The 23,511-nt window shown below is 49.7% G+C and overlaps 10 protein-coding genes across 10 annotated transcripts; 4 read left to right on the top strand and 6 right to left on the bottom strand.

The window, feature by feature from the left end:
* Positions 1 to 318: 318 nt before the first annotated feature.
* On the bottom strand, positions 319 to 702 carry BDV59DRAFT_67186 (uncharacterized protein). The gene has a single exon (XM_073696892.1). The coding sequence runs from the start codon at positions 588 to 590 to the stop codon at positions 360 to 362; it is 231 nt and encodes a 76-aa protein (XP_073546095.1). The 5' UTR covers positions 591 to 702; the 3' UTR covers positions 319 to 359.
* A 908-nt stretch (positions 703 to 1,610) lies between these two features.
* BDV59DRAFT_182245 (uncharacterized protein) lies at positions 1,611 to 2,708 on the top strand. Its single transcript, XM_073690347.1, has 2 exons — positions 1,611 to 2,003; positions 2,165 to 2,708. Exon 2 carries the CDS (start codon positions 2,248 to 2,250, stop codon positions 2,617 to 2,619), a length of 372 nt encoding a protein of 123 aa, XP_073546094.1. The 5' UTR covers positions 1,611 to 2,003; positions 2,165 to 2,247; the 3' UTR covers positions 2,620 to 2,708.
* Positions 2,709 to 3,881: 1,173 nt separating this feature from the next.
* BDV59DRAFT_182242 (DUF3176 domain-containing protein) lies at positions 3,882 to 6,589 on the top strand. The gene has a single exon (XM_073690346.1). It carries the CDS (start codon positions 4,355 to 4,357, stop codon positions 6,269 to 6,271), a length of 1,917 nt encoding a protein of 638 aa, XP_073546093.1. The 5' UTR covers positions 3,882 to 4,354; the 3' UTR covers positions 6,272 to 6,589.
* A 1,298-nt stretch (positions 6,590 to 7,887) lies between these two features.
* BDV59DRAFT_67138 (uncharacterized protein) lies at positions 7,888 to 9,992 on the bottom strand. The gene is made up of 6 exons (XM_073696891.1): positions 9,701 to 9,992; positions 9,543 to 9,641; positions 9,413 to 9,491; positions 9,219 to 9,364; positions 8,509 to 9,170; positions 7,888 to 8,457 (listed from the first exon to the last, which is right to left on the bottom strand). Exons 1-6 carry the CDS (start codon positions 9,723 to 9,725, stop codon positions 8,137 to 8,139), a joined length of 1,332 nt encoding a protein of 443 aa, XP_073546092.1. The 5' UTR covers positions 9,726 to 9,992; the 3' UTR covers positions 7,888 to 8,136.
* Positions 9,993 to 10,442: 450 nt separating this feature from the next.
* Positions 10,443 to 11,008, bottom strand: BDV59DRAFT_67034 (bacterial alpha-L-rhamnosidase-domain-containing protein). The gene has a single exon (XM_073696889.1). It carries the CDS (start codon positions 10,880 to 10,882, stop codon positions 10,478 to 10,480), a length of 405 nt encoding a protein of 134 aa, XP_073546091.1. The 5' UTR covers positions 10,883 to 11,008; the 3' UTR covers positions 10,443 to 10,477.
* Positions 11,009 to 11,133: 125 nt separating this feature from the next.
* On the bottom strand, positions 11,134 to 15,015 carry BDV59DRAFT_203528 (uncharacterized protein; the record flags this gene model as incomplete). Its single annotated transcript, XM_073694286.1, has 3 exons — positions 11,134 to 14,145; positions 14,197 to 14,489; positions 14,595 to 15,015. 3 exons carry the CDS (start codon positions 15,013 to 15,015, stop codon positions 11,134 to 11,136), a joined length of 3,726 nt encoding a protein of 1,241 aa, XP_073546090.1.
* A 161-nt stretch (positions 15,016 to 15,176) lies between these two features.
* On the top strand, positions 15,177 to 16,600 carry BDV59DRAFT_67037 (uncharacterized protein). Its single transcript, XM_073696890.1, has 4 exons — positions 15,177 to 15,906; positions 15,956 to 16,055; positions 16,101 to 16,315; positions 16,369 to 16,600. The coding sequence occupies exons 1-4, from the start codon at positions 15,337 to 15,339 to the stop codon at positions 16,468 to 16,470; spliced, it is 987 nt and encodes a 328-aa protein (XP_073546089.1). The 5' UTR covers positions 15,177 to 15,336; the 3' UTR covers positions 16,471 to 16,600.
* On the bottom strand, positions 16,571 to 19,374 carry BDV59DRAFT_67028 (uncharacterized protein). Its single transcript, XM_073696888.1, has 5 exons — positions 19,028 to 19,374; positions 18,920 to 18,979; positions 18,713 to 18,872; positions 17,686 to 18,652; positions 16,571 to 17,630 (listed from the first exon to the last, which is right to left on the bottom strand). Exons 1-5 carry the CDS (start codon positions 19,061 to 19,063, stop codon positions 16,730 to 16,732), a joined length of 2,124 nt encoding a protein of 707 aa, XP_073546088.1. The 5' UTR covers positions 19,064 to 19,374; the 3' UTR covers positions 16,571 to 16,729.
* Positions 19,375 to 19,986: 612 nt separating this feature from the next.
* Positions 19,987 to 21,797, bottom strand: BDV59DRAFT_194304 (ferric reductase family protein; the record flags this gene model as incomplete). Its single annotated transcript, XM_073692371.1, has 6 exons — positions 19,987 to 20,093; positions 20,145 to 20,337; positions 20,395 to 20,462; positions 20,509 to 20,933; positions 21,051 to 21,253; positions 21,300 to 21,797. 6 exons carry the CDS (start codon positions 21,795 to 21,797, stop codon positions 19,987 to 19,989), a joined length of 1,494 nt encoding a protein of 497 aa, XP_073546087.1.
* Positions 21,798 to 22,157: 360 nt separating this feature from the next.
* On the top strand, positions 22,158 to 22,785 carry BDV59DRAFT_209012 (uncharacterized protein; the record flags this gene model as incomplete). Its single annotated transcript, XM_073695310.1, has 2 exons — positions 22,158 to 22,610; positions 22,660 to 22,785. Exons 1-2 carry the CDS (start codon positions 22,386 to 22,388, stop codon positions 22,783 to 22,785), a joined length of 351 nt encoding a protein of 116 aa, XP_073546086.1. The 5' UTR covers positions 22,158 to 22,385.
* Positions 22,786 to 23,511: the final 726 nt, after the last annotated feature.

The following is a 23,511-nucleotide window of genomic DNA, read 5'->3' as shown; positions in this document are numbered from 1 at the left end:
AAAAAGCAATTGTCCAATGCGTGTAAAGGGCAGCTCTAACCTAGGATCGTGTTGCTTTCCCACCTTCGGTGGCTGTCTCTGGGATCTCTGGTGGCCAAATATTCGTGAGGCGAAATGGGACAAAATGGAACCAGCCTTGCGACCAGGTATCACGGCGCAATATACTTCCATAGGGTGCACCGTTTGTTGCAGGATAACACACTCGCGATATGACCCGAACTTTAAGAAACACGGAAAACTGTGCCCTAACAACCGTCCAAGCTCTTGGATGAATTAATAAATTCCGACAGAAATGAATTTAAATCATAGTTGCCACACTTAGTGCTAACTTCAAAAATTCACGGAAACACCTACTTATATCAAAGAAGGCGCCATAGAGTGTTGAACAATTGCCAGCAAAAAGAGGGGTGCTCATATAAAAACTGTTGGAAGTCGTCTGCACGGGCGACAGTTTTTATGTGGAACGTAGTATAATGGAGCATTAAGTTTTTAGCCTCTTCAGACATGACAGTCTCGTCCTGAAATACGAAGCGTAACAGCTTCAAGACATCGCCGATCCGGTGTCCTTGGAGAGGGAATTGGTTAAGCATGTGCAGTAGCTTGTATAAGCTCGTTTCGACAAGATCATCGAGTTTATTCAACCGGGCGAATTGGTGGAGACGAGCGTGGACGAGCAACGCCTCACTATAATTGAAGCCAGGATGGTAACGGTGGCAGTGAACATCTGAAGAAAGGGCTAATCTAGGATTCAATCCTCTAACAAGCGAGTCCGAGAACCTTTCCTTTGCCTCGACGTTTGCAAACAGGTTTCCTTTCAAGCTAAGTCCCTGCTCTTGCCGTAAGGACGCCGGTTCAACCTCAAAGGGAACACCATTGGGTAGTGCCACGCGATAATCTCCATAATAGAGACACTCGCAGAAGAGCGCGAAGATATCCTCCACAGGTTCGTTGATAATGATGGTCCTGTGCGACGGTCTTGCCGACTCACTGCCCTCATCCTGCTGCGAAATCCAAGGGAGTTTTCGAGCTTCGCATAAGCCAGAGTGCAAGAAAAATTCCCTGCGACTCGGTCCCACCTCAAACTTCAAAACATCAGAAGTGAAAACACTTGTCTTTTACTAGCTTAATCATGGTCGGGGGACATTTAGTGACACCAAACCTGGAGGCTGGAGCTTCCATTCCGTGGGTCGAAATACCAGAGTATAAGTTATAGTATTGTGTCTAGTGCTGCTAATAGTTAGCCGGTGTGCAATGTTGGGACGAAAGGGTGAAACCTGATTTACCATAAGCAAACGAGCTTTTCCACTTGCGAGCGGAAGAGAACACACGATGGTTTAAATATCTCCAAGAGCCGCTCACATTGAGAAAACCCCTCAGGATCCCTGAGCTAGATGCATACTGCGCCCCCAGCATGTGTCCGGCTCCACCCTGACCATGGCATCTGTACCTCAGCAAATGACTGACTCTTATCGTGGCGTAAACATGGACCGTAGCGTCACGTGCTATTATGTGGGTCAGGCCCAGCGAGAGCCTCCGCAGTGATGGTCTCGCTGAGGTGGGGTCCACGCCGATGCGGCCAATCCAGAACATGGGCTGACACAGACAAAGTCGCTCAGATCCCAATAGGCAGCATCCAAGGCAAGAGAAAGGTCTTCATAATACTGTCCTCTTTCTTTCGCTGAGGCGCTAGCGTGGTCTCCACCCCTCGCTCTCATGCGTCGCTGAGGAGTAATCCAAATGTCCCTGAGCACATAAGTGTGCGACTGTGCCTTGGAACAGAGACACTGCGAGACCCAATAATCCCGGCAGAACTAGCACCATTTCCCCAAAATGAAGCCTGATGACGTTCGTGAACAGAGCGAGATCACTTTTCCCGAGATAAGCGACGACAAGAGAAGGAAAGTGAAAGAAGATTTGGAAGAAGAGGCTTCGTACTGTACATCCTAGACGACTTACACTCTGGAGAACGAGTGCTCTATCTTCAAGAAGTCCCTAGAGTCAAAGTCAGTCATTGCCGGGCTTGGAAATGCATGCCCAGAAGACGAACTTGTAGCCCAATTATTCGGTCTTACTATCGCTTTGTTCTGAAGGGTGGAACTAATCTATTATCAACATCTGATTTAACAGCAGAAAGATCTGCAAGGCTAACTATTTTATTTCGCAGAACGTGCCGAGTACTATCATATCAGCTGCTTTGAGCGCGTCATTCCCGACTTGGCCAATCTAATAAGGGGCGGGTTCCTGAAAATGGATGGCTGGATAGCTGCCCCGCTCGGTAGCAAAGTCACAATTGAGTCATCCACCAAAGCTATCGAAGATTGGTTCCTCTATGAGGGGCGGACGTTTGATATTGGCTGCTATGAACGATTTAAAAAGGATCACGATGAATGGCGGAGCGATTGGAGCACACTCCAGATTGAACATCAATTGGCACACGGAGATAAGCCAAGTGGTAAGTGCTGTCTTTGTGAAGGAGTACCCGGGCCTAAAGAGCCGGAAAAAATGGATTACTTCCCCGAAAATCCATCCGCTATCTCGCTGAGTCGTTTACTGGCAATTGTCAGTGGGCAACCACACATTGATAAATGGTGGCGCTGGCGAAAATCCAGGAAGATGTGAAGGTAGTTGATTTCACTACGGTATTGTCTAGGCGGTATGCTAGTATGTACGAAGGAGAAATCTACTGTAGCAGTTATGATATAGTACGGAAAATAAAGACTACATTCATTCTGTGGGAGCGGGGGTAGTGTGCCAAATCTGCACCGCAGTGCACCGCAGCCACCCGGTTCTTCGCAAGCTAGTCTACTGTGACTTTCTGTGAGAAAATGTGAGTGCTGAGGTCTTGATTGCAGGTTTTTTTTACCAGGACCGTCTTTCGGAGGATGATACACATGAACCTTTCCTCTTGGCTCGCGGTCAATCCCAAGTCCGGTCTCACACTGCGAAATTCCCTCACAAGAAGGATTCTCTCCCAAAACAGTCTTTTTAATCCAATTATCCTAAGCTGAATAGATTCACGAGCGGGTACAACTTTCCACCTCGGCCTTGTCCTATTCTTACCTTCTATGCACAAAACAAACATGCAAAGGTAAAGTGTTACCTATCGTGAGTTTCCAGCGCGGCTCTATGGAAGACGGCTTACTGCAGTGAATATTATTGGAAGCAGCGGCCAGTGTGGTCGCAGAAACCTAGATAGACAACTTATCCCCAGGGGTTGTGTCATCTATTCGTTGCAGCTAGTTGAGCCTTGGCAGTAATTACTGGTCTTTTCGGTTGACAGGCATCACCCCGCCTACAACTAGACGTCAGATCAATAGCTTCAAGGGACCGACGCTCGCATCGGTTTCGACGACTCTACAGCGAGAATATCACTGCTGAAGAATGCTGTCCTAGCCCAAGGCTCGCCCTGATCACCGATCCTCTCTACTTTCTTCAACTTGGGTTCGATGGTCCAGCCAGTGGACATAAAGGAGGAGCGTCGGCCTTTACTGGCGATTTCTCCCGATGGCGAGTGGGTCCGTCGGCGGGAGGAAACCTTAGGTAGCCACAAGAAGACGCCAACGCATCGAAGCATGGGCTCGATGAATTGGATCATGCTTTGCGGCTGAGGAGACCGAACTCACTCACCTGACGAGAAACAAGGAGGAACAGAGTTGCGGTGAAATCACTATGAATGGCAAAATTATCAAACCTACGGCGCCGGTGAAGCTTCCTGGGGTCAATTTTTGACAGGGAATGGCGATGAAAAGAGTATGTACAACAAGTCATCAGACGAGCGACCGACCAAAACAATATCGCACTAGGAGGATTCCCAACATCCAGCCTCCGCACCTCACAGATAGTCACACCGCCAGCCCAGGTATCAGGTCAGAATAGAGGTTGGAATCCAGGGTATAAATATGGCCATTAAAGTGGTAGATTTAGATGAATTCAGGTCCCTGCTACAGTCCAGAATATAGTGGAAATTACATAGTATTACCGACAGCCGCATTTTTTCCACAATGCCTTTAAACTGTAGGCGCGCTTTCAGGCTCCTGTTGATGACTCCGCAATAACTCAGCCCGTCACCTCTGAGCCTCAGGAGACAAATGGTAGGTCACGTAAGCTACATGTGGACTAAATCAATCCCCTGTCCCCCTTCTGGGCTTTTTCTAAACTAGGACGGTGTCGTGATCTATTCCAAAACAGGTAAATAAATGAAAATCAAGGACATTGCCTTCTAGTATCCGAGCGCGCCTCAGCCTTGCAGACTGCGGATGACCGATCGTAGCCATGTCATAAAAGTGAGCTGAGAACTTCCTGTTCGAACATCTCCTCTCTCGCAGAACCGCTCTACTTGGTATTCGCTCACACAATGTCAGCGCCAGAAAGACCCAAGAAGGCCGACGCCGAAGACAGAAGATTCTTTTCTAAGTCACACTTCGCCAGAATTGTTCGGCTGGCTGTACCTTCCAGAAGTGGATTCTCGAAGTGGGACTCCCTTATCCTTGACACATGGATGTGGGAGATTATCTCAATGACTTTTAGCACTCTTTGTTTTCTCGCTATCGTTGGTATTATGCGATTTTACGACCGGAAGGAAATTCCCAGTTTTCCACAAGGATTGACACTGAACGCAATAATATCCATTCTGGCGACCGGCTCCAAATCCTCCCTCCTATGTATGATCGGCACGTCCGTCGGTCAGTTAAAGTGGCTCTGGTTCTCGGGAGGAAAGAAACGCCCGCTCTATGACTTGCAGTCCTTTGATGATGTTACCCGTGGGCCTTGGGGCTCAATAATGGTGCTGATGAAATGGCCACACAAAGGGCACCTTCTCATATCGCTTGGGGCCATAATCACCATCGTTTCCTCTGCGTTTGACCCCTTTACGCAACAGATTCTCAAATTCTCCGTCAGACAGGCTCCCAGCGCCTCCAGTGTTGCAACGGCCAAGCAGTCAATACTTCCATGGATTCCAATGAATGGAGGCATGGAAGAAGCCATATTATATGCAATCGATACTGGTGTATATTCTGCTGGATTTGAGTTAGACCCAGTCTGCCCATCGGGGAACTGTACCTGGCTTCCCTTTCAGTCCGCGGGCTGGTGTAGCAAATGTGAAGATGTTACCTCCCAAGCCACACTCGTTGGCTGTGACATTACTTCATTAAATACCAGCAGACATGAGGCTCAAACTGTGCCCTGTAATATTACCTTTCCAGACGGATCTTGGATTAACAGCGATGTCCAGGGGTTCTGGAATGAGACTATCCTTGGCCAAGTACTCTCCATTCCAGCGGTCCAGTTAACGGCTGTCAATAATCAACAGTACGGACCATATCTTCACGAGTCTATCTTGGGAATCAATAGCCCGGTCTCAGCGTTTGCGTTTGTTGAGTTGGAGGTATATAATGCTCCTGTCGTGAAAACATATCCTGTCAATCTGCTCCAGAAGATGATGAATATCTCGCGTGCTACAGAATGTGTACTATCTCCGTGCGTGAGAACATACAACGTGTCCGTCACTGAAGGAGTCTCGTCAATACAGGCTTCACTACCTAATTTTGGCGAAATCTTTCGCCCTGAAAATTACCCTGGCAGGGACAGAATGGTACAACGATATCGGTTTCCTGGCGAAGAGGAATATGAAAAAGCCACGGCATGCTGGAAACCAGAGCACGGGACTTCTGCCGATGTCGTGGTAACTGAGGAAACATGGCCGATTACGTCAAACTTGTGGAACAATGATACTAAGTTTTCCGGTTGTCCAGTGAATGATTACTTGTATAATCGTGACTTTGTGGGAACGTTTTGGTCGCAATATGTGTACAATGCCTCTGAACAGACATGGCAGAGTACTTACGGGAGCGCACCAGAAAGTGGCACCACATCAGCAGAACTCAGCAGAATAATAGACTCCGATTTTGCCTATATTATGGGAAATGTTGCAGCGTCGATGACATGGTACGCTCATAACCTCAGCAACCAAATGGCTTATGGAACGGTGTATGAGTCTCAGGCATATGTCTCGGTGGATTGGGCCTTCCTGACCCTCCCAGCTGCGTTAATCTCTTTTGGTATTGTCTTCCTTGTGTTGGCGATCATAGTCAACAGCAGAAAAGCCTTGGGTCTGTGGAAGTCCTCCTTGCTTCCTGTGATATACCACGGGCTTACAGAGGAGATAGACTTCGATGAGTTTGCTAGTATTAGCTCGATGGAACGCAAAGCAAAGGAGACCAAGGTGAAACTTGAAGTTTCGAGTACTGGGATGAGGATGCTGATGGTTTAGAATTATGTTAAGCCTGTGGGAGCCTCCGGGGCCCAGCCTCACGGGAATGCGAGCCCGACTAGACCCTACAAGGCATATTCACAGATAGTCTAGTCAATGGAATGCTGTGGGACAACTTACGGTGATTGGCTTCAGTGATAACATGACTACGACGAGACAAGTCCGATTTTCATGCTTCTTGCACCAGTAAATGATGATCAACTACTTTGTGTGCATTCTCTCATTCCAGTGTTGGAGGCCACTTTCTTGGGGTGATTTTGGGGAGATAATTCTATTATATAGTAGGTACTCAAGCTCCCTTCTATTATATAAAAGAACTATCAGTTTTAATTAACCAGGATAATAGTGGCAGATATCGCGACTTACTATGTACCTCGACAGTAATCCATATAGGTCAAGATCTTGCAACAATCACAAATATCTCTTATCTCAAATGCCCGGTCTAGTTGAGGCTCTTGGCGGCCACGTCGAGGAGATTGTCCTCGGTCAGAGTGTTCTGGGTGTAGCGAGAATTGTACTTGAGCACCTTTTTGACCTTGTTATAGTCGTGAACAGTGAGAGGTAGGGGCTCAGTTCTCAGGTACCAGGCGACATCCTCAGACCAAGGAGGAGTGGTTAGGCCAATCAGGATTAGCGACCGAGATCCAAAGACCAGGGGCCGCGGCAACTAGCCTTGCACCCAGGCTGGCTCTCAATCCGTGGCTCTTAAACCCCCTCGGCTTTCGCTCCACCAACTAACAGCCATATGGGCTTGCGATCCGCGTGGGTTACCAAACCCACGATGGTAATCCCCTGCGGTTAAATGTGCTGCCCCCTGCCCCCCCCCCGGTGTCTCATTTCCGCCACTTGACATCCTGGTGCGGCTGGCTTTCCTCTACCTCACTTGGAATGGACGCCAGTGTTGACCCAGCATCCGATAATAACTATCGTATTACCTTAACAAGAACGATATCTCCGCAATAAGCGTGGTACAAGGCAGTGTAAGATATGAGCGTGAGCATCTGTGAGTTGATACTTAAAACAAAGACATAAAACGTTCTTCACAAGCCCGATTTCGTCTTGTGAGGATTGTCTTGAGACAGCCGCAGACATGTGACTTCGCCGCCAAGATACCGACGCACACATATCTCCATCACACCTGTGTCAACCCTCTTGCTACCTGTGACACCGTTTATCCCGGCTACGGCTCTCTCCTAGATACGTGCCTCTCCAAGCTACAGCCATCTTCGCGCTGCGACCGTCTTCAAGATGCGACTCTCTTTCATGGCGCGTTTTTAAGCACAAGCCGCTCCTGCTGTCATGAGACTGGCCATGGGACATCAAACACGGTCTCAATTGCGCGGTGGTCCGACCCGTGCTCTGTTCCATGGACTGTACACTTGACCATAGAGTCTGTCAGATTCTCAGAGGCAGATTCTTGAGCAGACGATACGATTTTCCGTCCCGGTCGCATCGATTTCCTAGGAAATTGCCGCGTCAGGCGGTCAGGCAGGGTTACTAACCGCCGGTCGCCTCCAGGCCCCCAAAGCAGCCCGCTAGATCTCGAGCCACTGCCACGAGTCTTGACTCACTGGCCATTGCGTGGAGGATGCACCGTGGTTGGACAGGCCACCAGACCAATGGTTCAAGATTAGCCAAAGCCGCGGCTGGAGCAAGCTCTCTTCCCTTCTAACTCCTTTTCCTTATCCCCTCCCCGTATTCTACACTCACCTGGTCGCGACCCCGTAGTCTCTTTTGAATGAGCAGTGGTTGAAGAGGACTCGACCAGCTTTATATAGTTGGTTTCCAGGCTGTTCGCGAAGGTTTCGCAAGAAAAAGGATAATATGCATGACATCAACTTTATCCGCTGAATATTATCTGCCATCTATTCCTCCCCTTTCCTCCTTCTCTGCCACCCCAGCCAAACTGAGAAGGTAAAGGTTGTAAGTAGAACTGTAGAAACGCCGTATATCCAACATAGGTCGGACACTAAGAATGTGAGACGGCCATCATTCTTAGCCTCGAGAGCAAAGAAATTGGTGCCGAAGAAGCCACAGACCAAGCTTGCTGGAAGATAAAGCATTGTAACTATCGAGATAGCATACATGGATTCACTGTCTCTTTTCGTATCCCTTGCAATATCGGCGTTCTTCCTTGCTATCTCCAGGGAAGTTAGGCTGTCGCGATTAGCTGTGAGATTATAGACCTACATATTTTTGTTAGCACTGACATCTGTAGTTGCTTCGGGAGAGCTTACCAATTCAACCAAATTTTGGGCTCTTTGCTTGCGGTTCTTACATCTTCTCCTCCTATCTTCGCAAACATGCTGTAAACATAGGAAGGCCCTCTGTACGTGGGCCTCGGACTCGGTATCGAGGGCAAAGTTAGCCTCAAGAGAGGACTCGCGGGAAAGCAATTCAAGGTCCATAAGAATCTTGCCAATCAATGAATAATCAGATTCGTTGGAATGTTCCAGGGTGATCAAAGACCGCAAGATTTCGTGCAAATCCTGAACTTGTGGGCCAAAGCCATCAGCCGGCCTCGTCTTGATCAAGGATCCATCGAAGAGCTGTGATTCAATTGCAAGGAGCCTATGGAAGGAATTGTTCAGGGGCTTATTCCTAGTGTCCACCACGTGATAAAGAAGAACAAGGTGGCACAAAAATGGATGAAGGGAGAGTGCTTGTGTTGTTGACAATCTCTCAAGTCTTCTGATGGATTCCATTGTTTCTCGGTCCCTTTCTGGTATGGTGAAAGAAGATGCCACTTGTCTCTCTGTAAAAAGGCATATCGAGCGTTTCTTTCCGAGTTCGTACCGGTAATACACAAGGTTAGGCCTTCGCTCTGAAGGCTGTAGCTGACATGGGATATAATTTCGGGCGTCGGGCTGATTAGCAGTGCCAGCACTGAAGCGCATATCTTATGAGAGTGAGCAGTCGTATGAAAGAGAAGTCATGTTTAACCTACCGAATACCCGATCAAAGCCGACTCCATGAAATACAGAATGGTACGACTCCAGTTGAGGGGCTCTGAGATCCAATCCTAAGCCAGAAGCAAAGTCACCATTGCCTTGACATTTTCGAATTTCGCTCAAAGTGTCCGAAGAAACGACCCTAATATATCTATGAGCATACGTCTATGAAGAATTCCAGTGAGCCTACAGAAATAATGCCTGTGCTTTTGCTGGCACGGTTTTCAATATTTCGTATGTTGCTGTCTGAAAACCGCTAAAATCCTCAACTGTAAAGAATATCAGCATAATTGCTTTGCTGTACGGGAGGTTAAGCCTACAATCTCGCTGTCTTAGGAGTTTAACCTCAGTCCCCTCTTGACTATCTTGTCGACAAGGGTTAAAGCATAAAAAGTCCATAATTTGAGCATCGGCTTTTACTAAACGACATGAGAATTATTGATTGAGCTTGTAATAAAGTTGGTAGGAGGATCCTCACGTTTGTCCGAACTCTGGGAGCCCATCGTCAACAGCGATATCCCGGGGAAGCTTTCCAAATATATTGAAGGGTTAAATAGAGCAGCAGAAGGTTAAAAGCTATAAGACGCTTGGTCGTTGTTCTGGTAGAATCAATCGCTTGGGTTTATGTGGGGTTCTTATATATTGAGAGTTACCCGCTCTTGACGATAATGTATGCGCCGAACGGGCAACGTCAGCCTTGCTGGAAAAAATGCCAGCCAGTAATTTAAGCGCCGTTTGATAAAGGAGTGTATAAATATAGGATTAGAACCGTGGCTCCGTAGGAGGAACTTTGGCTTCCAAAAATGTGGTTGGACGACAACCTGGCTCTCTCAAGGCACAGACTAGCGCCGCAGGCTTATTCAGATAATTAGTACTTTGTATTGGGCTGAGAGCGATGCATGACTGTGGAAGCTGACCCACAACTGAGTGCCGCAGTCGCATTTTGCGGCACAGCCTCGTCGTGCCCCTTAGCGCTTCGCTTGACTGGATTCAGTGAGCAGAACTCATTTTTCTTGGGTCTCACATCAAAGCTCTGAGCAACCCCCAGTAAGCGCCAGGGCCAGTATTGTGCTTCGACTTTGTGAAGTTGAGTGGTTGATTGGACAGCTAGGTCAAACAAGTGACGTCACAGCCACCCGCACGGGCTCCCGATTTACTTTCTTTTTTACCCCCCAGAACATGCTTATAACACAGCGATAGAGAGAAAGACAATGTAAGAAGAAAATAATTTGCTCTCCTTTGCACTCATACTAAGTTACGAGCTAATCCAAACACCTTGAGAATTGGTGAACCCCCGACCCAACAAAAACCTTCTTCCCTTTCTTTCCCCCCTTCGTCGCACTTCGCTATTAGGCGGAACCGTCACATCCAACTTGGACTCCTCGCACTCCTTGCCCTCTTCGACCACCCATCTCGCCCCAACAAGCCCATAAGGCGACAAGAACCGTGTCTCATCAGAGGTATCCCCACCTCCAGGTTTTACATCTATGTTAGACCTTCTCCATCCTGGCTCAGCTGGACTTAATCCGCCAATGTTCTCATGTATCCAGCTTCCAACAGACCCAACAGCGTAATGATTGAACGAGGTCATCTCAACCGTATTTAAGCTCCCGTTTGGTAGCATGCTGTCCCATCGCTCCCAGGTGGTCGTGCCGTTCATCAAGACCTCCAATCGGGCTTAGTGGCCAAGGCATGAAGGCCGGGGACTGGAGATGTGGGACGTTTGTCTAGCGATCGCAATCAGAGGTCAGAGGCAGGTAGTCTTGCGGCCAGGCTGGCTCTCGATCCGTGGCTCTCGATCCCACTTGGCCTTCGCTCCGCCAACTGGTGGCCACTTCGGCTCGCGATCCGCCTGTGTCACTGAACACACGATATTAACCCCCACGGACTATTCACCAATACATAGATATCTCATTTTCGGCGCTTGAGATGCGGGCGATTTTCCTCTACCTCCCGAGCCATTGACGCCAGCGTCTCTTCATCCATCCTCAAGTCGCCTTCAAAATCCATGAATATCGTGTTTGTTCCATCCTCAATGGCAGCTTCGTAACACTGTGCGGGTGTAATCATACGCATGTCCTTATTATAAAAGGTCGCCTGTCGATTTCTGGCGTCTTTCCTGGCCAATCTCTCTACGGCGGTAGGATCGGACGGATCCACGTCCAGCTCGTAGACTGTCTTCCATCCACTATTCGCGCTCCGGGCCTTAAAGGCTACCTTCACGGGTGCAGCTGAGGAGGCCTGCAGAGCTTGGGGAGTACGGTCAACTCGAGGGTTGCCAGCCACAATCCGTGGAATGAGCTTCTTTCGCGCTCGTCTACTGATCGTACTACTACCGGTCTCTTCAGGTAGCCTGCTCCCGGTACGGTACGGGTCAACAACGCCATCGTCTCTCGGAGCAACCGCTGACGGATCGGGGAACGGATGTGGACGAACGGCATTTTCCTGCTGCGATTCGTTACCACCAGTGATCCAAGGCGCGACGTCAATTTGAGTGACCGCTCGCTTGGCACGCTCACGTCTGTCGTTCAATGTCGACAGGCCAGGGGCTGGGCTTGGTTGTGGTAGCACTTCCGCCACAGCATCGGCGCCGGAAGGGACATTAGAGCTCCCTGTCTGCGGGGATGGGCCGGGTGAGCGCCCATCCAACTTGGCCGCGGCAAATTCTCTGGCTCTGTTGACCCGGTCCGGTGTGCTGGACATTCCATCCTTCCCTTGACCCTCACTCTCACTCGATTCCTCATCCGACAGCCCTTCGGGGACTTCACGGCTGGAGATGACCGGAGGCATAGGAGATGTCTTCGCTTTCCCCGGATCTTGCATTGGAGCTTGTTTAGGATCAAGAGGAGCATTTTCGTCTCCTCGTTCGGCGGTTTCCACGGAGATCTGCGTCACAGGCCGTGACACCCTCCCCTGACTATGTCCGTTGTCTGGTTTTGTACCTTGAAGCATGTCTTCTCCCTGATCTGGAATATCGTTGACCGGGGTCGTGCGATGGGCGGTGACCATCTCTTCCGGGTCAGCGGTGCCTGATGCCATCTTCGGCGGCTGTTGATGATGTGCACCGGCACCGCCTTGCTGGGCAGACTGTGCTTCACCGAAGTCGAACCTGGTCAACGGTCGACCAGTTCGTGCTAGATTTGCCGGTAGATGCAAGCCCCGAGGCCAAGCGGAAGACTCTGCTGGTAATAATTCCTCGTCCACATCAACAGAACTGTCTGTTGCACGGTATGTGCCACTGAGATGCTGCTGACCGTGGGCCATACCTGGAACATCTTTCTCCGCGTCTATACTCCCTCGTTCATCGGCCTCTTTCTGCAAACGATCAAGCTCCTTCTCGAGCTGCCTCTCAAGTGGTGTTGCTTCGTTGTCAGTCCCGACGTCCTCACTAGATCGGTCTTCATCACTCTCTTCATCTTCCATTTCTTCGTCGCTGGTATGATCCTCCTTTCCCAGTGGGTCGGAGTGCCACACACCGATGGCTTGTGTTGCACCAGCACCTCCGTCGTCGTTATCACCTCGTAGTCCTGCCCATTCGATATTTGATCCGGCGGCTGGTTTATCTCCACCGATAGGGGAAGTCAAACCATCGCTTGATACCGCCGTTGGACCATGATCGCTCTTTGTTTCCATATTCATTGGAATATCCTCAGATTGCTGGGTTTGTGGGTGTGGCTCCATCCCCAGATCCTCATAGTGTCGTTGCCTCCGCCGATGTCCCTTCTGTTCCCACTGGCGATAATGTCTCTCACGCCTCTTCTGCTTTCGGCTCTTATTTCTCCGTCGATCGCGGCTCCTGCTCTCATGTCTGGTTTTGTTGCCCCTTTGCGGTTCGGGGTTCGAGTCTTGAGGAACAAAAAGCGGAGACCTGGGCGGGGCGTGGACTGTATTGTCTGATCCAAGCTCGTTACCTTCCGATGGAGTACATGGCGTAGCTTCTAATGGTATCCCAAAGAAGGAGCAATACACGCACCGCCTGACAAAGAAGGTGGTGACCTTCCCCATATCTTTCGGCGCAGCGTGTATTTTATCGAGGAAAAGGAATGGTCGGTCAAACTGTTGGGATTTTCTCCGCGGAAATCCGCAGCGAACTCGCAAGTGAGCCTCTTCCACTGTAAATTCAGTTGGAGGCTCAGCGTCGATAGGAACTGCCTGGTAAAAGCAGTCCACTACTTGACGAACAAGGCGATCAAAAGAGCCCCTCTCATATCGATAGTGGTCCGGCCCACGAGCCTTGAGCAGTGCAGCCCGCGCAATCTGGTGATCCGGTGACTGACTGGCGAGGTCCTCTATCTGCGGGGATCTGAACCCGAGTTCCATGGCAAGACGCGCCATGTCGTGTAGGCATCTTTGATCCGCTTCTGCACAGCTCTGCTTGGCGATGAGATTGTCACCTTCTGGTCGTTTGCCCAGCTTGAGATAATGGCGCATGGCGTATAGCCAGAGCTGCCGGTATGCAAGTTCCTTTGAGTCGTCCAACGAGGCTGGGCAATGCCGAAAGCTACTTTCCGATGTCTGAATGAGACACCGGCCATTCGACGATTCAGGAGGTGAAAATGTGGCAAATAGAGCACTCTTGACAGTTGCAGAATACCTGTCGAGGCTAACCAGTCGCTTCAGAACGTTCGCGCAAGCTTCTAGATACCACATGTCCTGAAAAAAGGTGTAGAGGGTCGGAATGATCGTCCTTTTCCTCTTTATTCTCTTCCATATGGACCTGCGTTCGGACTCGGAAAAGTTCGAGAATACCTCACCACTGAGCACAAGGCCTTTCACGGTAAGAGTGTCTTTGGCGGACAGACCGGGCGCCAGCAGTTGCAGTTTCTCGACGGTCGGGACGTCCAGTCGTAGCATCTTCCCACAGTCGCCTTTGAAAAGTGACGACCAATACTTCCTCAGGTTTTGGAGTCCGGTGACCATTTCCTATGTTCCTGATCATTCAGAGATGCCGCGAAAACCTCAAAAGACACTCACCTCGGGAATATCAGCTGCCAGTGCCCTAGGAAGAGAGCCGAGCATCATACCGTGTAGTAACAGCGCCGGGATTGCCAGCAGGCTATCAAAGCCCGCCCGCACCGCTGGATGGGAGGAGAGCTGGCGGAGACGCTTAGCTTTGTTACTTGACAGCCGGGCCATCCACCGGCTCTCAAGCCGCGCGTTGGCTTCATACTGGTATTGCCGGACTTTACGGTATACTTCTCCGTCGGACGGCGTACGCTCGTTTGAATATTCATCTATCAAGCTTGCTTGAAGATCCGGGCTGATGTCTGTGCGGAGGATTTGGTCAACATCGAAATCGTTAACAAGCAATAGCCGGTACCTTCCCTACCTTCCCCCACAGTGCCATTAAGGGAGGGACCATCAAGACCTACCGTCTAAATACAAGTCGACTATCCACCATTGGTCATTTAGGTGTAAGACCTCCTCTCCAGCCTTGAGGCGATGTTGGCCATGCAGACACAGTACAGGGTCCGTTCTAAAGTCCAGAAGTGGGTAATCGCCCTGGAGATTGTTGGTCATAAGCGACTGCGTAGTCAGCCCCTCCCGGCCAAGAGCATCGTCCAGCTGTCGACCAGCGACAACAGCGGTAACATGGTTCTGCACGTCTAATCGGCGACAACGCTCTTTCCGAAAAATCTCACACAACCGGTTGACGTTATGGGAGTCCAGGCCTGTGGAGATTGAAGGATGAGGGATGATTTGCTGCAGCTTGACTTTGGCAGCTCCGAGATACTTTTGATTCCGCTCTTTACTCACTCGGAGCTCGGCGTCTGTGTACAGGGAGGTATCCATAGTAGGAAGATGAACCACCTCGAATGAATTACCGCTCCTTCATCGATGGGCGGCAGCCTTTAAGTCTGTGCTCCGGCCAAGGAATCCCAAAATAGCACCCTGGTTCGCTGGGATGATGGACCCGCTCGCTGAGCTTCCCGCGGTGAGAGGCTCAGCGAAGGTCAACGCCGTATCTCAGCGAAACAGGTGGTCGGAGTTGGCAGCATAAAATGAAGGTAAAATGACTTCCGAAGAGCTACTATGCACAGGCATTGCAGAGATTCCACAAGGGCCTAGCCATCAGCGAGAAAGAAGACCGTTGTCACGAGGTGATTTATCCCAATGGACGACGCCAAGAATGCTACTGGTAGAAGCCTCGACAGTCAAAACGCAACCTTTGGTGATCAACCGTCAGCCAGACCTCTTTTTGATCCCACTGGGGCGCTCTCTTGGACACGGGAAGGCCCTCAATACAGAGGGGCGCTCAAGGGCCAAGATCTATCAGGGAAGCGTTCCGGCAAAATCGTTCAGAGCCGCCCTAAGAGTCTGGGTCTCCTTCAGGTTCTGGAGTCTCGAGGTTCTGCATCCACATCCGTCATCGTTAGAGAAAATGAGTCACCATGGGATACATTTGAGCCAATCTTCCGCTGCAGACTGGCGGGCTCCGTCATCATCTGCGTGCAGCGAACTCATCCATTCCGAACAGCAGCGATGCGAGAGTACCCTATGGAAGATGGTAGTAGAATCCTCGGACTGTATCGTCTACTCCAACATGAAAATATCCTGTCAGCAAGGGAATGCTACATGGACGAGAGCCGATTCTATATTCGCGTAGATGACCTCCCTGTGTCTCTGGAGCACCTGGCAAATCTCAAGATCAGTGCGCATCAACTGTCGTCCGTCGTTTCCCAGGTAAATCATGATTAGGCAAAGACAACAAATAGTGGCTGATGATGTACAGATTCTCAACGGCCTGTCTCATTTGATCGCGTCTGGCTTCGAGCACACAGCCTTGACATGTTCAAACATCCTCCTTGGTTCTGATGGGACAGTGAAAATCGGTAGGGCTCAATAATTCTTTGTTTGGGGTTACTAACGCTCCTTAGGGGCGCTGGAATGCTGCGAAGAGCGTCCGCCATCGCGATCCGACTCGCCGTGTATCAAATCCTTGGCCAACATCATGATGCGACTGATGCAAGAATACGAAAAGGACGATGGGCTGATGGAGGTGGATGACTTGGCGCGCTGGCCGCTGGATTCATCCGCCGTTGATTTTCTCAGAGTCACCTCGTCCGCTCGGTCGTTAGAGCCACTGAAGCAGGTAACTCAAACCTCTGCCTTTTGCCAGCCACCCGATTCACTCATCGATCCCAGCACCCGTTTGTTATTGGAAAAGACCACGTTCGAGGAGGGCTAGTTGGATTGGCTCGCTTGGCGCCGATTGCTACAAAGACATTTTACTCTATCACAGTTTAGCATGTTGAATGATTCTTCGATCATCAGGGTGACACTCGATTTCGTATGGTGGGGACTTGAGCTACTGGAGACCAGCTCCTTTCCATTCAAGACGAGAGTATCCTAACTGCTTGTGAAATCAAAAGCCATACATAACGAGCCATTTGGTAAGCCGCAAGAAATTAACAACAGGACCAGAGGAAAGGCAAGCCAGAACAGAGATCGATCAATGGTAGAAGAGAGCGTAGCAAAGACAACAGGACTTCATCAATCGTAGACATTAGGGAAGGTTGAAACCGGGCTTGTCCATCGCGAAATTATCTATTGGAAAATTGAGCATATCCTCGAGAGCATTCAGATCATTTTGAGAGTTGGCCATTATTTCATCCTCCATAGTCGGGGTCCACTGCACAGTGGACGCATCGCCATCCTGCTGACATTGATTCAGCGAGGCTGTCAGACGAAAGTCATTGGGGCCATGACCAAATTGAGAGTTGGCTAGGACCTCTTCATCGATCGCCGACATCCACGGAGCAGCAGCCGCATCGCCATTCTGCTGACACTGATTCAGCGAAGCTGTCAGAGGAATGTCATTGGGGCCATGACCAAACTGAGAGTTGGCTAGGACCTCTTCATCGATCGCCGACATCCACGGAGCAGCAGCCGCATCGCCTTTCTGCTGGCATTGATTCGGCGAGGCTGTCAGAGGAATGTCATTGGGGCCATGACCAAATTGGGAGTTGGCTAGGGCCTCTTCGTCGGTCGCCGACATCCACGGAGCAACAGCTGCTTCATCATCGGGCTGAGGCTGGCTCAGAGGAGTCGCCGACGTGTCCTCTGGATTGTTATGGCCAGCACGATGTGTGATCTGGATGTTGGGGCACAGTCTGGTTTTCAGTTGGTAGACTTCCAGTCCAAAATCAATCGGCTCCCAACTTCCTGCGTTATATTGGCAGATGAGATCGAGCCGGTCTGCTTCATTCATGCGGGACATAGCGGACTGCCCTAAAATGCCCGCTTCATCTCGGATGGCTTCGGATAGACCTCTGGAGATATTCCCAAACATCAAGTCCGCCACCGCTGATTCCAGAGAGCGAAGCAAGGCCACCATTGCCGGTCGGGTGTACAAAGTATATGCGGCAAGGGCTTGAATACGATTCCAAGTGATACTGACGTTCGTACTGCAATGCAGGTTAGCCTAGGAGTCAAGATAAGTCGAAATAGTGTAGAACCTACATCTCGGACACCATCTTGTCGCTGCGGATCAGTACGATCCCCAGACCAACAATGCTTGCAATCGTCCATAAGAGTCTGCCTTGTCTAAAGTAGTTATGCATTTCGTCGCGTTCCTTTTTGGTGGGGGGCCGCGCATAACAAGCATGCATGATGCAGCTCACTACATACGATGCCCTCTTCTCTTTACTTTGTCTAGAACGGGGGCAGTATGTCTCTGGTCGCGCGCAAATCACCTCATAATTTAGGACCAGTAACATTCTTGCAACCAGTTGGCCTACCGGATCTCCGATCCGGTTGGTAGAGAGCATGGTATTGTATGTAGCCGCCGCTTCGACACCTATCCACTCCCTAGGTAAACCCAGAGGGTGGAAGCCTTGAAACACTTTTGTGTCCCAGTATCTCAGCATGGGTCTCAAAACCTTACGCGGATCTGGGTCGATCAACTGGGCGCTTAGCCTCAAAACCTTTCCAACGTCACTTTCGCTCAGCCACTGGGCCCCTTTCTTGACCTTACATGCCTTGCGCAAAAGGTCGGCGGCATTATCAGGTATTGGGAATAATTGATCCTCGTGATCCTGGGTCTGGCTCATTTCCCGTGGTGTCTGCTCGGTCACCAACTGATCGGCGGGAGAAGGAAGCGTCGAAGCTGTTGATGCCCTTCGCTGTCGCTTTCGCGGAGAATCAACCGGGGGTGTGAGGTAATGACGACTGCTAGCGTGGCTGAGTGGCCCTTCTGAGGCCAACCTTGGGGTTTGGGCTACTGCCGGAATGGATGACGTTCCATGTACCAACCCTCCCCCATGTCCCGCCTCTTTTTGGCCCGGCGCAACCTTGTCGTTCTGTATATCAACGGTGATGTCGATTCCGGTGGATTGAGGCACGTTTCGCGGAAGAATATCGGCGTGGGAAGTCAGCTGGCCCCTGCCGACCGTTCCATCAACGGATGTAGCGGCATGAGTGGTATTGGCTGGATAGAACATGTTAGCCAGCTACTGGGGACCACCGATGTTGAGGGACTGCTCTGTACCTTCGGCCTCAGCATGGCTGCTCGCAATCAGCTGGCCGGCTTTAGATAGAGACCAAGACTTAATGCCATTAACACCGTAGAGTCTACGGAGCAGGTCGACGAGCTGTAAAGGGTATAAACTTCGTATGGTGTTCGCATACGGCAGCAGTGCATCGCCAAGCTAGACATGTTGAGTATTTATCCCTATGCTCCGAAGAAAATACTCACCTCCTTAAGTTCGGCGCCAGATAGAACCAAGTATCCTAGCCCACCAGCTCTAGGAGCGTTCTTCTCCGTTGATCAGTATTGGCCGTATATCAAAAGTGGCACACATACCTCAATGCGGAGCGTTACCTCTTCCACCTCCTCCATATTCTGTAGGGCCAGCCTATGTCAACGTATGAGAATATCTGGTAAGAGGTTTGTGAGGCCGAAGTACGTGAATTATTCGACTTGGGACTCAAAGAGTTGGGAGGGAATGCGCGAGAAACGAGCGAGCGACCAGCACCAACCAACGGTGCAGAGAGTTGAACGAACATTATGGAAGTGGGAACCGTCCGCCCTTAAGTAGAGCACGCCAGAACAATTCTTGAGAAGCATATATATGTATACATATATACATCTTTAAATGGGTTGCCGTATTCAGAGGTGCGTAGAGGTGAGCGTGAGATGTCGAGGTGTGCGGAAGCAAACTGCGTGTCAATAACGGATCGCTGGCCGGCCCACTTCACGTCACTGGAAGTTCGCTCTCTTCCCCATCTTCCCTCGAGTACAAAATTACATGGACATGGAAAATATAATACAGGGTGGTTTCTTGAATAATTCTTTTCTAACCTGATAACTACTACTGACTTTGACTAACGGTGGGAAAAGAAAAAGTCTCCAAGCTTCATATCCCCTGTTTTTTCGAAGCTCTCGATCTCGCTTTGGTATTATTACCAGGAACTTGTCATGATCATGTATCACTTAAGTGGGGCTCCCCGAAGAAAACCCGTAAATTACGCGAGGTTGCGACGAAACTACATCCCTGCACCGTCTCACTCGGAATCTCAGCCTAAGCAGCGGTCGTTGTCTGCATGGACGATCCCAAGCACCGCTGGTGCGATGCAATGCCCAAAAACGGGAAGGTCATCGCACAGTGGTGTTGACAGTGTCGAAGCTATAGAGATCACACCCCTATCACCCACACCCAGCCTACGTCTTGGTTTTCGCGACACCGAAGATGCTCGCACAAGACACTCCAGGCACAACGCGACTACTCAGCCGCCTGTAACCTTGTCTCCCACTCCATGTCTTTAACCTGAGGAGGGCTGATATTCGAGCTCTATGAAGTCCACGCGCTTGCCAAGATACTCCCGGGTAATCTCCCGTAAGTGATCACGTAAGTCGTCCGTTGTGGACACTTGCAGAGTCTCATCAGCAATTGGAAATTTATGGATGTGCGAGGACTCACCCATCACTAATGCCTCCCCACGTTTATCGCGAATATTGGGGTGCCTCTCTATGAGGTCGCCGGATGTCTCGAGAGAGACGACCTTCCAATAATCTGGGACACCTTGGTAAAGGAAGGCTCTCTCGTTGTTTCCAAAAGGCAGTTCTCTCCGCGCAAGTTGGCCTCTCTCGATGTAGATAGAAATCTTCAGAATCTATAACGCCCTGTGGGTCAGCACTGATTCTGTATATGCGTGTTGCTTGAGACCAACGTAGCCATCGTCCATAGTATCATCCTCCAAGAGACTGTTCAGCAGCTTTTGTGCGGCGACGGCGATTCCTACTCATTCGATTAGGTTCGTCGAGAGTATTAGGGAATGGACTACCTATTGAGTCCACCTGCCACACCAAATGGATCCGACGGATTTGAGACGTGCAAGTGTTGTACCCATATATCATTTGCCTTATGTAGGGGACTACCGCAGCAATTCCGAATCCGCTCGCCACAACAAGGATGCTCTCGTAATTGTCGACACGTTCGCTCACCCCATGGGGCCCCGTAAAGAACGATAAGAAGGAAAGTGACCCTTCACTGAGGGGTTTTATGCGCCGAAGAATGTCAGCAGAGAACCCACGACGTGGCTGCACTAGCAGGTCAAGAGTGTCTTGCCTCCCTCGCGACCATGACGTCACGGTAAAAGGATGCGTCTGCGCCCAGGACCATAGGCTAACTGATGGCATCCACAAATTGATATACTGTCCAGCCTCCACTTTCACGGGTCGAGGAAGGGTAAGGCGCATCTTTACGACGCTATCCTTGTTATCACCGTCGTCTTTCCCGCTCTTCTCTTCGTGACTGGAAGACACGATGGCCCTAGGACAACCGCGAGCTGCAAACAGCCCATTCCGGTAGAGAAAGATCATCAACTGTAGCAGAGACGTCAATCCCAGAGTCCCGAGAGCAATGTAGATACACAGATGTGGAAATCGGCTTTCTTTCGGAAGATGCCGCAAAATCCCGTACACATTGACTCCGGCCAGAATCTGATGGGTTCGGATAAAGACCTCGTAGGTCCATCTCCGAAACCATGCAAGCGAAAAAATAATAAGAATCCCTACTGAGGTTGCACCCTATTTACTGTCAGCGATACCTTCTGTAGATAGATGGCAGACATACAAGGATAGCAGAGAAATCTTTCGGGTCTCGGATTGAGAAATTAACCCTGGTAACCAGTGTCGCCACGCCAACGTGGAAGACTTGCAAAACGAGGGTTATCCAACCAACAACCCTGTGGATTCGCTGGCAGTTACGCAAGTTGATTCCCAATACGTCTGCCAGAAAACTTAGGTGTGCAAATGATAAGAGAAAGATCATATTGGCGACACTTATGGCTCCAGCCCGGTGGCCAGCACCGGACAGTGAACCTCCTCCAAAGGAGACCAAAAATACATTGACTGCAATATAAGAGAGGTGAAGAAGAACACTGCAACGACTCCAGGGGCCGAATAATCGGTGTCGGCGGACCAGGAACGGGATCGTCAAATGCTGTTTGACCAAGGATAACACGAGCCTCGTCCACCGCGCGAAATATGAGGCAAGCTGTATAGCGCACAGAGCCACGAAGAGGCTGCCAAGAACAATTCCATATATTTCTGGGATATTTAAGGCCCGCATGGCTACCAGAAGAGGAGTGTATGTACGCAATGGAGACAACCAAACAGTGCTCGGCAGAGGAAAGTAGCAAAGGAAAATTAACGGCGTCAACAGTTTCTCTCTAGCCTTTTATACAACATGGTCCTGCTTCACTGGAATCAACTGGGTGGCTGCATTTACCTTCGCTGAGAAAGCTCTGGCTGGGACACATCCAAGTGACGAACTACATATGGGCAAGCCGCGTTATTTATAAATGCCTATAACATCTTTTTTTTTTCTCTACTTCAGGATGCTTTGGATGATGGACGGGTTCTGTTTCAGCAGCAGAAAAGATACGTTACTTGCTTTCTCCCTTATATGCGGACTTTGCGTACATGTGTTATCTGGTTGGGTTGATCTGCGGGGGTGGTGGAGGGAAACGACAGGTGTCTAAGGTGCCCCGGAGGGCACTTTGCTGTGGTTCATGAAGGGGTTCGCTGAGCTCAGAATCCATCGGACGCAGCGAGAATATGGCATGTACATAAATAGGATCTCCAGTCTGATAGCATTGGGTCTTCTCTGCCTTTTCCGCTTCTATCTGACTGAAAACTTCTATAGTATTATAGTATCATGTCTCCGACTCTTCTCTTCAAGAAACGACGCCAATCGGAGAGCGCTAAGGCCAAGACCCAACAGCGAAGTAAGCTTAAGAAGACACTGCTCAGAAAAGCAGCCCAATACAGCCTCGAATGCGAATCCGACGTATTCGTGATGATACGGATCAGAAAAAGCGGCCAACGCTATATTTTCAACTCATCTCCATCAGAACAGTGGCTTCCGTCTATGCCGGAGCTAGTAGGTGGCATCTGGCTCGCGAATGCAACTCTGGAATTAACACAGACAGAATGACTACTACCCAACACCAGCCAAGAATACTTTGGAAGATATCCTTCCTCGCTACGATAAGTATTTCGTGCTTGATCGACAGAACGATTCGGCGTATGGGAGTTCAGCAGAGAAAGATACCTAGATACCTAGACACTAGCCTCACGTGATTCAGGGGTTACTGCATGCCTAGATCCTAGATGGCTTCCTCGAATATATCTCGAAACGTTCGGCACGAAAACGCCGGCCAGACACGCTATAGCTAAAGCTGTACTAAATAAAATTTTTGTATGTTGACTATGGTTGTGCCGTACTCTGCTTCAAAAGGTTCGTAATAAAAAGCCCTCGACTCGGTGATTTTTCTCCGACCGTAAAAGCAATAAAATACAATGACTCATTCTTTCTGCGACCCACACCGCAACTACTATAGTTAGCGATAAATACAGCACCTAGGCTCCGTAATTTACTCGGACCTTCTCAATGAAAATGGCGGAGAGGCCGGGAGTCGAGAGCAGTGTCTCCCCACTTTTCCACGATCTAGCATGGTATCGGCGTATTTTATTTTATTTATTTATGTTGAATATTTTATCTATTTATTATGTATTTTATTCTGGGTATTTTATTTTTGATTATTCTATTTCGTATTAATATTATTTTATGTAAATATTTTATTTTAACTACCCTATCTTCTATTTGTACCTCCTTTATTTCGTGAACATACTTGGATGGTCGCCTTTACAGCGTGCACATCAATCGTATTCGAACTTGAAAGCCTTCTCATGCGTGGCGGATGAAGATCTAATGAGTATGTATTGAATTCCACTATCTCACGGGCCACCTAGGATAGCGTGAAGGAGATGATGGTCTACCA

This window comes from Aspergillus ambiguus (assembly GCF_047715705.1).
Source record: "Aspergillus ambiguus strain CBS 117.58 unplaced genomic scaffold BDV59scaffold_25, whole genome shotgun sequence".
In the NCBI taxonomy this organism is placed as follows: domain Eukaryota; kingdom Fungi; phylum Ascomycota; class Eurotiomycetes; order Eurotiales; family Aspergillaceae; genus Aspergillus; species Aspergillus ambiguus.
This window is presented reverse-complemented; position numbering and strand designations above follow the sequence as displayed.